This window comes from Sinohyriopsis cumingii, chromosome 13 (genome assembly GCF_028554795.1).
Source record: "Sinohyriopsis cumingii isolate HCF-2022 chromosome 13, ASM2855479v2, whole genome shotgun sequence".
NCBI lineage: Eukaryota > Metazoa > Mollusca > Bivalvia > Unionida > Unionidae > Sinohyriopsis > Sinohyriopsis cumingii.
This window is the reverse complement of record NC_142973.1, coordinates 70,272,570-70,288,078: the sequence shown is the minus strand read 5'-3', so window position 1 is coordinate 70,288,078 and position 15,509 is coordinate 70,272,570. Positions and strand designations below refer to the sequence as shown.

At 36.8% G+C, this 15,509-nt stretch overlaps 1 protein-coding gene across 5 annotated transcripts in view; it reads right to left on the bottom strand.

Annotated features, from left to right (window-relative positions):
- LOC149785798 (sushi, von Willebrand factor type A, EGF and pentraxin domain-containing protein 1-like) overlaps positions 1 to 15,509 on the bottom strand; it is a 74,103-nt gene that overhangs the window by 49,321 nt on the left and 9,273 nt on the right. For 4 of the 5 annotated variants that reach the window (XM_089979727.1, XM_089979728.1, XM_089979731.1 and 1 more), the window contains exons 3-7: positions 10,994 to 11,533; positions 5,323 to 5,490; positions 2,935 to 3,102; positions 2,137 to 2,304; positions 81 to 248 (exon numbers count right to left, since the gene is read on the bottom strand). In XM_089979727.1, coding sequence (XP_089835853.1) covers positions 81 to 248; positions 2,137 to 2,304; positions 2,935 to 3,102; positions 5,323 to 5,490; positions 10,994 to 11,533 — 1,212 coding nt within the window. The remainder of the gene's footprint in view (positions 1 to 80; positions 249 to 2,136; positions 2,305 to 2,934; positions 3,103 to 5,322; positions 5,491 to 10,993; positions 11,534 to 15,509) is intronic. The other variant, XM_089979729.1, reaches the window with a different exon arrangement.

Here is a 15,509-nt window from a genome sequence, read left to right as displayed (position 1 = left end):
TTTAATTTATGCAAATTTTGAATCTAGCTCTGTGTTTATAAAAACGGATACACTAACATAAAAATAAAAAGTCCCAGTACCATCGCATATGAACTCTGGCGGGCTCCATGTGGCGTCTGCCTGACACACAATGCTAGTTTTACCCTTGGCCAGGAAGCCTTTCACGCATTGATAGTTCCGGAGAGCTCCAATCAGACTAGAACCCACGTCAACTACAGCGTTAGGAACAACGGGCGGATCTACACATGCTGAGTAAATACAAGATATAAAAAACTCCATAACCGCTTTTCATTATGTAAGATTTGAATGTAATTTTTGTTTAATTTTAAGCAGCAATAAATATTCAACAATTTTGTGTTTTATTTGTATCAAGCATTTGTCTTCATTTCAGAATTTATTTTTTACTTCGTCTTTTACACAAATTTTATACTTTGCCTATTTCGTTTGTTCATTTGTCAATCTATTTTACAATGAGTTTTCTTGAAGTGTGATAGTGAGTATCAGGGCAATTGTTGAAGCGTGATAGTGAGTATCAGGGCAATTGTTGGAGCGTGATAGTGAGTATCAGGGTAACTGTTGGAGCGTGATAGTAAGTATCGGGGAAACTGTTGGGGCGTGATAGTGAGTATCGGGGCAACTGTTGGGGGGTGATAGTGAGTATCAGGGCAACTGTTGGAGCGTGATAGTGAGTATCAGGGCAGTAGTTCAAGTTTTGCTGCATTGAGATTTCCATTAATGTGGAGGTTACATATCAAATGAATAATAACTTTAATTATATTAGCTTAAGTTTTTGAACTTTACAGTTTCTCTTGGTTGGTCATCCTCATACCATTTAAATGACTGCAAATTCTTTTACAGAATAAACTGGATGGCGTTTGATTCAATGAATACACTGGTTTTAGTTTTTTTTTTTTTATAAATGTTATAGCTAAAGCTAACTTTAGGTAAATAATGTTTCTCGTAAATAACGCGCTCATTAAACATTTATTCGTACATATACTTAAATACACTGTGAGAGAGACAATTATCCGAGTTTTCTAAACTATCAAGACTATCAGTGCAAGAAGAAATATCTTCCTTGTACTCTGCGCTTAAAATGAGTCAGGATAACGAATTTGATACTGCATTCAAAACATCCAGAGAAGTTTTAATCATTCTTTGTTTCGAATGGCTGGAAAGTCAATAGTGAATTCATGGTGAGTTTTTGTACCATAAAACCGTTCACTATTCGGAAAAATAAAGTCTAGATTCAAACCGTAGTGATCAGGCCTTTCATGGAACGTTGCTAAACCTTGTCTGCTGTTTGTATGCATTCTCTCTCTCTGTCGCTGTCTGTCTGTTTCTCTCTGTGCGTATCACTTTATCAATCCGTTTTCATTTTTGTTTTTACATTCTCTCCAATCATATCTTTAATGTTTTTACAAGAAGGTCTAGGTGGGAGGCCAGGAAATCTATCAAATCCAAAGAAAGGATAGGCAGTGCCCAAATGAATTGTATGTCATATAAAAGCATGACGTGTGAGCTTATAAGTATACAAAACGAAATCGTGTTTTGTTTACTCGCAACTCAAAATGGCACCATGCATGCTCACTGCGAATCTTCATAACTGATATGTTAGATGGCTATTGATAACAATAGTCAAATAGCCTTTCACGTACTATTAGTCTGCCATTTCTTGACTTGCATCCATAGTCCCTTTTCAAAGAGGAAAGACTAGGATCTGACATAAAGTGATGGAACAACTCTAAAACAGAATACATAATTATAGAATTGACGCACTACAGCTAACATTAAACAACACAGCAACAGTGGTGAATCAAGTTAGAAACAACTTTCAAAAATTACGGAAAAGTTGGGCTTAAAATTGATCGATTAATTGATTGGTTGATTGATTGGTACGTATGACACATAATCACATGAAGGAATCAGAGCAATGAGAGTAGAGTACTTTGTACATTATTCAGAGACCACGGCAGCAGTTTGGTCTGGGTAGGAATAATTGTGAGTTAGGCACACTATCTACAGAGCGGCCTTGGTATTGTGAGAGGTAGCGAACAGGTATGGAGGGTACAAAATCTCAATATCTCATCGACCGTACAGTGCACAGGGAACATGAACTAGTCATTGATAACTTACCGACACACTGGAATTCTGGCGGAGACCATGTGGCGTCCGTCTTACACTTGATGTTCGTAGGACCCACAGGGATGTAGCCCTTCTCACACTCATAGTTCCGCACAGTGTCTATGAGGTGGGGACCAGGCAGAATCATCGAGTGCGGAACTACTGGAGTATCGCCACATACTGAAATATATATTGGTGAACCAATCTGAAAATATAAACTCTACGTAATTCCCCCAACTGTGAAATAAACTGTTGACGCTAGTTTTCGAACTATTCCGCGATGACAGTACTATTGGGACAAACTGGAACACAAGATACGGTTGATATTTTCGACAAATTAGATGACAAGTAAACATTACACTCTGAATCTTATATAATACAATATAGGTCTTTTGGTTATGTGGTGGGAAGTCAGCAAATAAATGCGTCCCTCGCTAGGGGTGTTATAGACAACATGGTATTGGTTAGCTTCGGGTTACTGTTTATTAATTCAGCGCAGCGTCACAAGCTAGCAGTCGCTGTCACTGGAGGGTTTAAGTTTATGTTAATATACGTTAAGACTATGCACACTATCTTAATAAGAGGCTAATCGTTTTCTATTAATAAACTTATTACAAAAAGATGCATGCTATAGTTTGTTTATTTATGCAAGAAACTCTTAATTTCAATTATCATGAAGTAGACTGAATTCTGTTTTTGGTACTACACAAATATGCATGAAAAACTCAGATGCCAAAATTTACTATCTTGAGAAATTTAGTTATAGGTCATGTGTAAGTAAATTCTGCCTCATTAAGGGTTAAAACTTACTTATGCATTCAAACTGTGGTATACTCCAAGTGGTGTTAGCAAGACATTCGATCACTGTCGGTCCTGATGGTATGTATCCCGGGTTGCATCGAAAATTTCGAAGGGTCTTGATCAAGTTATCACCGGGCTCAACAACTGCATTCGTTATGGGCGGTGGCTCAGGACAGGCTGTGAAATGAAATTCAGATGAAAAATCAACTCGGCTGATATTAGCTCTGATTATTTTGCCATCTAGATATTATTTCCAGAGGGCAATGTAGATGGGAAAGCACAGCTGCAGTGCAGTATTGATTCCTGCAGTCGACATAGTACATTGCTGCAAAGGTTTACACAGTTTATAACAGTATTAGTTGTGGGCTTGTTCTCTTGCTGTACGTTTTTCCCATGCAAGTCTAAGCTACACATATGATGGAGGCATGGCCAGAACAGCAAAATCGATGGTTAACTGAAACCAGGTGTGTGTCTACCTCAATATCTCCAGTCCCAAGCTAGATTTCTAAATCTAAATATGACACATATTTCTATGTATATATATATTTATTTATTTATTTATTCATATTAGTTTTTATACAAAACCCCTATTAGCGTCGTCGCTTTCGTTGCTTTTATCATGACACTGATATGAACTGAACTATTTGATACAATTGGCTGGAACGTTTCTTTACGAATGGTTCCTGTGGATTGTTTAATCGAATGTATTGTAAAGAATGTGTTATTGAAGACGGAAAGGGGAGAGGGAAAGACGATAATTTGTTAGATTTTGAAATAGTCTGGGCTGATTTAATTTTACTGTAAACGTCGGATCAATGGCGTCTAGGGTTCAATAAACTTCAATACGCAAATATGGGCGGCATGTTGCACATAGGTAAAGAAGATCAGTAATTTTTGTGCTGACATGTCTCCCCCTCCAATCGTAAAAGTTGCTAAAATAAGATGGAAATCTTATCACGTCATCCATTGTCAAGTTGATAAGCCGATGTAATTTCATCTCTGCACATGATGCCATTTTGGCGCCATTCTGATAAAACAGTTTCGTCTCGGAATATTAATTTTAAGGGTATCAATCATTTTAGGATTATCATCAAACAAACACATTTTTGACACTCAGAGGTTCGACAAACAATCTTTCTCGAATTATCCCAATGTGAAAATATATCAGTCCTGTCCATTTATCAAGGTAGATAACTGGTTCTATAGTAGTTGTGGTATGCTCATTTTGTAAAAGCTGAGGTAATGCAAATATTAATTTGTTGCATTCGGATGCTTGACATGCACTTAAACTGGAAGATCCCTCTTGACGCATGCTCTCCGATACTTTAAAAGCAGGGGTCTTAAACTCAAATCACCCTGAGGGCCGCATGAGAGCATTTTCGATGGCCCAAGGGCCACACCACCTTTTTATTTATCTCTCATAACACCTTTTGAAGCCAATCATTTTGCGGGTCACAGGATAGAGATTGACAGGCCACATGATGTAAACAGTCCCCTCTAGAAAACATTAAAAGTTCTCAACAAGTTAAGGAAAACCATGTTCTAGACTCAGCTTCAGATAAACATATCTTACCTCCATTGATAATGATCTCAATCCACAATCATAGAGAAATATTTTAGCTATGTATTATGTTTCTTTTTTTTTTATAAAAAAAATAAACGTTTCTAGTCAGTTACACGATGAACTTGATTTTGAACAAGATCAGTTACAAAATATAAATGTATGTAACTTATACTCATCAAGAAAAGTCAACAAATAATACAAATTTAATACACATAGCGCAATAACAACTCATTCGTCACCTACAATTTTTTTCTTCCAGCAGATATAATATTCTTTCTCTAATGACTCATTTCAAATGATGTCATCTGTTGCGGTACTGGATTACGACATAGTTCCTATAATTTGTTATACAAGTTTTATGAGAAATAATTAAGAAATTGTTTAAATCTTAGGTGAATATTGTAAAATACACAACATTAAGACTAGCCAAATTGGCTTTCTCCCGGTATCTATATTAGTAATTTGTTTGCTAATTTTGCTCCAGTTTGACTTGTTGAAAATTATAATTGTTAGAGAGTTAGATATGCGACCAGCAATTAGGTTGTACTCCACACAGGTAAATTTGTTAGTCTTGGGGCTTTAAATCTTCTTCATGTGACCTTATTGATAAGGGTGTATTAAACCTGGCAAAACCACTATAACGAAATGTTTAATCGAGATGGATTTCAAATAATCCCAAAATGCGGGCAATTCAACACCTCTGTACGACAAAATGATGTTAAAGTTAAGGGTTATTTTAAATATAAATACTTAAGATTGAAATACAAATGGGAATTCTTCTTCTTCTTCTTCTTTTTCTTTTTCTTTTTCTTCTTCTTATTATTATTGCGTACCCACACACTCCAATGTTGGTATTGTCCAAGTGGAATTTTCCAGACAAGCGATTTGCCCAGATCCTAGACCTCTATATCCCTCCAAACACTCGTATAATCGGACCGTTCCCACCGTTCGTGGCCCGGGGCTTATCACCGTGTGTGTGATCACGGGTGGGGCATCACATGCTAAAAATAGAAAAAAAGTAATGATTAGAAGACAATCAAAACGAGCAAAGTAAAACTAGAGGAATTATGAGAAATTTTCTATCATAAATGCACACTGACCTCTCCCTCATCCTGCCCCCTTCATGCCCTGGAATGTGCAATAAGCCCGATAAACCTTCCTGCATGTGTTCATGAGTGATTAATTGAGGCAATTATTTTGCACAAACAAGTCCTGCGATTATGGTTCAAATCGAGATCTTGGACGTTTTAAAAGGATGTAGTTTATAGCAAAAACTTTGACTTCTCATTTAAGGATTTTACTCTTTCTCTTTTTTGCTTTCATCTGTATTTGCATATATATATATATATATATATATATATATATATATATATATATATATATATATATATATATATATATATATATATATATATATATATATATTTGTGCTGATCTGCCACCAACCCTATACATGCATTCATACATCTTGCATCCTTCCCCTACCCCAAAGATGGCGATGTGACCAAAGTAAAAAAAAACGGTTAATAACGTCTGATAATAGTGTGCCAAGCTTTACATTAATCCAATGAAAACTGCCAAGGTAGTTGCAATCTCAAGATTCTGTAATTCACTGCATCCAGATGAAAGACAAAAGGACAATAAATCCTACATAATCGCTAGAGCACAAAAATTTTCAGTATGCGTAACTATAGACGATGACCAAACTCTGAACCAAATTTTAATAAAACTAACTGCAAGACAAGTTGCGTTCATAAAAGTCTGTCTTACTGAAGGGCAATAACTCTTAAAAGAATGATTTCAAGAACAGTGATTTGCTGATCATTTACATCTTCTGACTATGTCCATGACATGTTAAAAATTACTGAAAACTGTGAAACTAATTCCGTTGGCAATATTCTGTCATGACTACATCCATCTTTAAGCAAAACAGAGCAATAACTTTATCACATAAATCACAGTAGCAAAACGATATTTCTATGCACTCATCTTCAGATGATAATAATAAGTACCATGTTTCAAGGCAACATATTTGAGAGGCTAGATGATTTCAGAAGAATATGACGTACACTATATCCAGCTGCAAGCAAAATATCAATAACACTAAAATAATTATGGAAGAACAATAATTTTTCAAGATGCTCATGTTTCAAATGATGACCATAGCATATAAGTTTCATGAGGATCCATTGAGAAACCGTTGGACTAGTTGGGTTCACAGGATTCTGCCACATACTACATCAGGCTCCAAGTCAACAAGGGCAATAACTCTTACAAAGATGGCAGTAACTGGTTTGTCAGTATATGCACATCCTCGTATGATGACAATAATATTTCTCATGCTTCATGGCGATCCATTTAAATCTGTGAAATTAGTTGCGTTCAGAACATTCGGTCTTTAACTATTCAGCTGTAAGGCAATCAGGCAGAGAAATCTAACAGCATTTGTCAGAGGAAAATGATTTCTCAAAACGCCCATCGTCACATGATTTCCCGATATTTACTTAACTTTCACGATGATCCATTGAAAACTCGAAGACTAGTTACGGTCACAAGATTTTGTCATGCGCAGTTCAGCTGCAATTCAAAAGGGCAATAACTCTCATAAAAGATTGATTTTCTTCAGGTGATGACCGTAATATTGAACAAGTTTCATGGCATTCCATATAAACTGTTGGACTAATTTAGTTCAGAAGACAGACGAACTATGTACAGGTTAAGTATGGTTTAGGTACACACTACATTTTATTGTCATTTATAAAACTGCATGGAAGAAAAGACAGATAATTTGACCAATCATTTGAGCCAAATGGATTATAGAACTTAGACGTGTTCTTTCATGTATGTCTTGGCCTTAAAACGAACTCATATTATCGTGATACGTCATCACGGAAAGAAAGAAACAAAGAATTACGGCAGGGACGAAAGAAGGTATGCAGAATATAGGGAGATCTCAACGTTCCTCTGAAGGGGTATATCCGAAGATAGGATCATTCAGTTAGGATATTAACTCATGTGATATCCGTGCTTTCATCGGATAAAAGTTTCTTTTTATTTTGTTATATATGAAATGTTTGCAGAGAATGATCTCTTTATCTCGCACACAGTGTTGGTCATTAAGCAGACTGATCGACCAACAGAAACAGGGATACGCAATATGGTTGGTCTCCTCATCCCACACCCCTCTCTTTTGATTTGCCAGCATATCAATGTTACCACAGTTCTCTCTCTCTCTCCCTCTCTCTCTCTCTCTCTCTCTCTCTCTCTCTCTCTCTCTCTCTCTCTCTTCCACCGTCACAAGCTACAAGCATGCGATGATGCCACTGGACATATAAATAGTGGTAACATTTACAAACAACCGACCAACGGAAAGGAGTGGTCGGTAGCAATGTTAATTAAAGCATAATAATAACTTATATCAACTGTAAATAAATTTAAATGTTTGAATAAGCCTTGTTGCTTCGCCATTACTCTTTGTCTATATTCCCCACTAGTTGCAGTATACTCGCTGGCAATTGAATGGTTGTCTGTTCGATGTTCAAGAAGCTAACCATGCTGTGCTTGTGGTGCTCTATGTTCTTCATTTAAACCAGGGGTCTCAAACACGTGGCCCACGGGCCGCATGCGACTGGCCAAGCAGTATCCTGTGGCCTTCAAAATGATCGGTGTCACAAGGTGTCATGAGAAATAACAAACGATGGATGAGAATTATAGTGCATTAAAAACAATATAATATCGCATTAAACCGTTGCATCAGTATCAAAAAAATTTTTTTGGAACATTACCAAATGAAATGAAGATGATGTAAGTTTAGGTTTCCTAATATGTGAAATGACTGCTAAATCCTCAAAGCCATTTACAGAAAGCCTTTTTGTTCAAGAGTGTTTTCTTAAAGTAAGTGCAATTTTATGTCCTGATAAAAGGAAGCTATTGGAAGGTATTAGCTTGTCCGCTAACACGGTTGCAAGCAGAATTACTGAGCTAGCAAGCGTTGTGAAGCAACGATTGATTCAAAAGTCGAAAGACTTTGAACCATTGTCAGCAGCTCTGGACGAGGGTACAGATGTTTCTGATACAGCAGTGTGCATTGTTCATAAGAGGTGTTGATGTCAACTTAAACATAACGGAAGAGTTGCTTGACTTAGCTCCACGGAAGGCACCACACATGACATATTTCAAGGACTACAAGTGTGCATAGCGACAGCTGTACTACCATGGAACAAACTTGCATCCTTGGCTACAGACGCTGCACCAGCAATGTGCTTTGAAAACATTAGTCCAAACTGAATAGTCTCACTCCATGAGCAAATAACCTGACAAACATCCATTGTATTTGCACCAAGAAACTCTGTGTGGTAAAAGTCTACGAATGACTGTCAACTTCATTCAAGAGGATTAAATCACAGACAGTTAAAATCTTTCCCAGAAATTATTGAAAATGAATATGGGGAACTTCTATATCACACTGAACTTAGATGGCTGAGTAGTAGAAATGTTTTGAAGCGGGGTTTTGTTCACTTAGAAAGGAGATTGAAACCTTCATTAAAATGATAAGCAATGATGTTTCTCATTTCTATGATTCAACATTTATTTGTGATCTTGCTTTTTTTAAAAGACCTAGTTGATCACCTGAATACTCTCAACTTGAAACTTTAGGGAAAAAAGCAGTTGATAACACAGATGCATGATTGTGGTAAGTCATTCAGAGTCAAACTCACTTTATGTGAAAAACAGCTAACTGTAGGTAACTTGTCCCATTTCTCTATACGGAATTCCTTGGGAAATGTTGAAATTAAATTCTTGAAAGAATATGCAGATATCATTTCTGACTTGCACACACAATATGATGATCGGTTCAAAGATTTTTTGAGGCACTTGAACCACAGTTTCATCTTTTATCTATACCTTTTGCTGTGGACATTGACAAAGTTTCTGAAGACATTGACAAAGTTTCTGAGGACATTGACAAAGTTTCTGAGGAAATGCACATTGATCTTACTGAGCTTCAGACTGACACTGTTTTGACACAAATATATGGACATTGGAGTTCCAGAGTTCTACTTCGAGAGAGATTCCCCAGGTACCTCTCTGGAGTTACCAAGATCTTGGCTATGTATGGTAGCATTTACATATGTGAACAGTTTTTCTCTTCTATGAAAATAAACAAGACAGTGTTAAGATCAGACTCACTGACGAGCATTTGGAAGCAACGCTGCGATTAGCATCATCTCAGGATATCAAATCAAACATTGATGTGCTGGTTGATACAAAACGTTGCGGGCTGTGTTGCCAAAACTAGAATTAAAATGACGTATGTAGGTGTGATGTGGCTCTTAGGCGATTGAAAATGCCCTCATGTTGCCCTCAGGGTGGTTTGAGTTTGATACCTCTGTACTATATGATCTTTTTTTTAAAAGAATGACGTATGTAGGTGAGATGTGGCCCTTAGGCGATCGAAAGTGCCCTCATGTCGCCCTCAGGATGGTTTGAGTTTGATACCCTTGATTTAAACCATATTTCATGTTTAAGTCATAAATGTGTTTTTTTATTGAATTAATATGAATGAAAATAGCAGCTCAAAAAGAAGGAAAAAAGAAGAAACTTATCAATTTCTAAAAACGATTGTGAATTGTTGCATTTCTTACAAAACTATTTTTTGTAGCAGACACACTGGGCAGGGATGTATAGATTTCACTCACTCTGTCAATACAGATTCCTGTGGTCAAACTTAACTCCGTTAGGAATGAAAGCATGTATATTTGTATGGGATATAAAATAATAAAAAAATATATATATAGCACGTACGCTGAATCTTTTGATATACCACTAGTTGTATAAATTCTTTCTTTATAAGCAAAGCCTGCACGCCTCATTTCATTTAATGAAAATTGTATACATTTCGTGGTGAATGGTATATATCATTGATACACACAGTACATACTTTACAATCCCTGGACATAGTTTCTATCAACTTACGGTAACTGCCCTACTTATGAATGATTATTCAATTTTCTCCACACTGCTATATTTTAAAGTGAATCCAGTGATACATAATGCACATTAATTGCCATTATTAATATTTTTTTAATTAGTATACAACAAGAATTTGAAAGGGTTTTGCTTATCTTATCATATAGGTTAAATTATTCTAGCAGTGACAAAACTGAAACGGACTCAATCATGTATCATAAATGATGACAGTGTGTGTAGACTTTCAACCTGAAACCTGAATAATTATTTTCCAATAACTTATTAATCTATTGGTGGGATGAACAGAAACTACGGTACATTTATTTAGACTTTGTGTATTAAGTTAAGGCTTTTATGGAAATTATATAGATTGATGAAGTAACATTAAAGAATCACTATCTACCGATTTTACAAATATTTACCCTGACCTGCAAGATACGAATTCCAGAGTCAGATATAAGTTTTTCCAATTTCCCCCCAATTAAATAATAGCATATAAATACAATTCAGAAATCGAAAAAAGTGCTAACGTACGGCAAATGGTTTTGGCCAGTCCAGCCAAAGCTCCTTTTAGTTCGTCGAAACTTTCCAGTTTTAGCACCCGGGATTCCACACCGGCGATGTTCAGTAATTCATTAGAGTCAATCAATGTGGTGATACCTACGGCGATTAGTGAAATCCCCTCCTCTCGTGCTTTCTGTGCCTCTTCCATCGTCAGCTTTGGGTCCTTACTGATGCCGTCTGTAATCACGATACCAATCCAAGGCGTGTCTGACCGACCGTAGCTCTGAAACATTGCACGCATTGTCTTAATCCCCAGTGCCGTATTCGTGCCGTCCCGGGGATGAGGCAGACTTTGGGCTCTGTTTTTTAGAAGTTCTTTGTCCGAACTTAACGGAAGTTCTTCTGCTATGGTGGTACTAAAGACAACAATGCCCACTCTGCCTCGATTATCCCCAATATCTAGATTGGTCATCAAGTTGGCGGTGGCATCACGCTGTTTCTCATAGTCGCCTTTTGAAATGCTGTCCGATCCGTCGATTACTAAACAAAGGTCCACTACAGTTCGACATTCTGAAAAGTAATAGCAGTAAATTCAGTTTAAAAGCAACACCCCAGAAAGACGGATTTTTAATGTGACATTAGAGCTCAGAATGAATTATCGCCTTAAATTGGTACTGTTGTCTTTATAAGATGGATCAATTTTAGCGAAAAAATTAATGGAGTTAGATGAGAACACAATATGGCGTCCATATCGCTTTATATTTTGACTGAGTGTTATTTCATAAATCTTGATCACTTTACATACCCAATCATGAGGTATTAGTGCTCCTCGAAGTATTTGTGAAGGGTTTAGATTGATGATCCATGAAGTTAGAAAAAACAAAATATGGCGCACAGGTCGATGCCTTGAATGCAGCTTCTTTCACGAATTAGGCATCCTTACCATTGTTAAATATGCAGTGATTAACTGATTGTGTACGTCAGTGCAGTTTGGGTGTTGGTAATGGGTGGATTGATAAGATATTGGTATGAGTTTAGAGGAGGTCATAATATGGCGCCCAGGTTGCTTGTGCCTTGATGCCTTGAATGTGCTTATTGAAATGAATTAAAATATTTATAAATTTAATAATTTTGTTATAATAAGTACAGTATTATTTATGTCACAAAAGATATCTTGGAATTTCATCAATAAATAGATATGCATATTCAAATGAATATGCATATTACTTGTTACCAGGAAACCAAGTAATTTGCTGAAGATATTACTGGTATAGTATTCATGCGCTCTCATTTCAAGTTTGGGAAAACTAAGTAGAGTTTAATATTCATATATATTGTTTCCATGCCTTGTATAATATGGACAGGCACAGTGACATTCTGTTTATACTTCCAAAGACAAAAAATCCAGAATAGCTTAATTTTATCAGTATCTATACACATTAACTATCTATCGGTCGATTATCGGAATGTCTGCCTTGACCTGCAAGGTAAATAATACTCCATCAAAATACACTTGCAGAAACAAAATCAAACAGTGTTTGCGTCGAATAGTATTTATCTACTCACTCAAATTTATTTTCAAATTATAGTGAGCTCCACTCATACCTGTAACTACAACTACAAACATGGCCCAAATGGATATAGAGACTAGACTGAAATATTATGTTCATACTTGACTCGAGGGAAATGAGGGGCAACAAAAAATTGTGGCTTATCACCCGGAAGGGTTTCAGACTATTGATTTTGGCAAGGGGGAAAATCATCCAAGGCAGGAAGAGATTCTAACATCCCTAGAGGTACAAGGGATAAATATAAATGAGATTGAAGGGCTGCAAAGTGGGTTGGGGAAGGGGGAATAGGCAAACTTGTACCGTATCCCAAAAACAGGGGAACTCCCCTCCTAAAAGACACAACAATAGAAATAAAAGGGATGCATGCCAACATTTACAAAACTGAACCAATCATAAGAGAGGTAGGGCCAAAAATGATTGAAGTATTCTTCTCGGGCCTCCCTTTTGAAATAAACACCAGTGAAATAGCAGAAAAAATCCAAAACAAATTCAAAGTCATGGTAGCATCAGACAAAATGGCAACCGTGTACGGGTATAAAGAAATTAAGTCAGGGGGAAGGATTCTATCTGTACTAAAACATGAGGCAATTAGGATACCAGCCTACTTCTACGTAATGGGATCTTTTATAAGGAGCTGGTACAGAGGCTGCGAAAAGGAACGAATATGTTCCAGATGCAAGCAGGTCGGGCATGCCCCAAGAGAAAGCAAGGGGCTCTTGGCAAATAATGGCACAAAGAGAGCGACCTATGCAGAAAAGGCAGCCATGCATCACATGAACCTCGAACAAGAGGATAATGAAAGAATGCAACGGGACATTGTAAAAGTGCTGTCACAAATAAGAGCCCAAGCTGAAATATCGTCCATACAAGAAGAATCCATGCGAGGACGAACTGGGCAACATCCCCAATGTCTGGATGTCCATGAGTGGGCTGCACAAATATTGCAACAGAGGGAAAATGTCGATGTGACACATGACTCCCCAAAAATGCAAAAATGGGTAAATTATTTAACCCCAATCAAATCATCAAGGGGCGACACAGACACTGAGATGGCTATAGGTATAACGGTACCAATTGCGCAAGTCCAGGTGGGCGGAGCTTAAGGTGTATGGAACATTGTATTCAGAATTAAAGAACAACACTAGCTGTGATTGGTGCATTATGTAAAAGTTGTACTTTCTGTTTGGCTTAAAAAAGTTGAGCCTCTTGGCAACATGTGAGTTTCTGTTAATTTCTATCTAGATCATCTTTTGTATTTTTTATGATTTTTTTTTTAAATATGGTACACATGGCTGAAAATGTGCTTGTTGTGACTAGATAACTCTTACCCCTGTTTAGTTCCAGTAGAGTTATCTCTCTTAAGTGCAATGGAGTACCTGGTTATGTCATTGTCAAATTGACAATCTAGCATTGTTCTATATGACAGTGTGTGACATGCATGCCCAAGTAGGACAGAAAGTATATTTATTTCACAAAACATTAACATTGAGGTATATGGAAAAACAATTGGTACCGTGATACATGTACCAATACGGAATAGATTTCAGATAGTAACGGAAGAAGCGAGTAGTATGGAAGGGGACATACAGGAGGAGACGGGTTTCGAAGATCTGATAGGTCTGAAACCCTTGACCTCAACCCCAATAGCACCAGTGAGGAAAAGGAAACATGGGAAATCCCTATCGGCGTCGGCGTCGCCCGTAAGTGATACCACGCCGATAGAGGAGGAAATAGTTCAGTAGGGAATAAATAGAAACAAATAAGAATGGTAATGGAAGAAGACAAAGACGAAGACCTCACAGAACAATCAGAGAATGAGACAGAAGACAGGGAGGAAAATATGACAGGAATGACGGACAAGGAAATGGCTAACGAAAGTGACCAAGATTTAGAAAATGACAACGGAAGGAAAACGGAAGCGGAAAATGAAACAGTGACAGAGAATGAAACGGAAATCACAAACACGGGGTGCAATCTTGAAATGACGGAAACAGAGACAGAAAACACACTAACTACTAAAAATGAGATCGATGGGGTCTGGTGCCCCCAGAAACTCAGACTTAAAATTAACTTCACTTTAAATATGTAACTAGATCCCAAAAAACACTACAATTTAATACATTCTACAAAATGAACAATATCTCAGTCATTAATGATTTAAAATAGGAATTAATGCGGCCACATGAGGGAAACAGAAATGGAGGGAAGAAACTTCCGATTAGCGTCAATCAACACAAATGGGTTAGATAGGGACAAAATAAATAAGTTAATAGTCTTAAATGATTATTATGTTATACTAATCCTTGAAACACATAACAGCTTCTTAACTGAATATAAGGCAATAATAGAAGAAAAGCTAGATCTAGTAGTACTTCTCAATAATTGCAAAAACGATGATATGAAGGGGGTGTGTAGCAACTATAAGTAAAAATAGGAGGGGTTTTAGCGTGGAAAGGGTGGAAGAGGGGGGAAATTTCAAGGATAGAATGATACATATAAAGTTGGAGAAAATCCATATTACCAACACATACATTGCAGAACAAGATATAAGAAGAATGAATTTATTCAAAACTTAAAGAAATATTTAAATGACCATACAATGGAGCCATGCATAATAGGGGACGATTTTAATTGGGTGGGGGACGATATGGACAGATTTGGGGGTTTAACAACCAATGATTTTAGAACTAAACGCAAAATAGAAGAACTTTTTCAAAAGCATAAATTAACGGATGTATATAGAAAAATGAATTTACTTAGGACTAAATATACATATGAATACAAAAATGGGAAAGACAGCAGACTAGACAAATTCTACGTAGCATGCTTTGTTGAAAACTTATACAGAAACGCAGACATACATCATTTTAAAATTTCAGATCACAAACTGATAAGTTTGGAATTTACTCTATTAAATAAAAAGAAATGGGGGAGGGGAGTATGGAAGTTAAAGAATAAAATCCTAGAAATAGAGG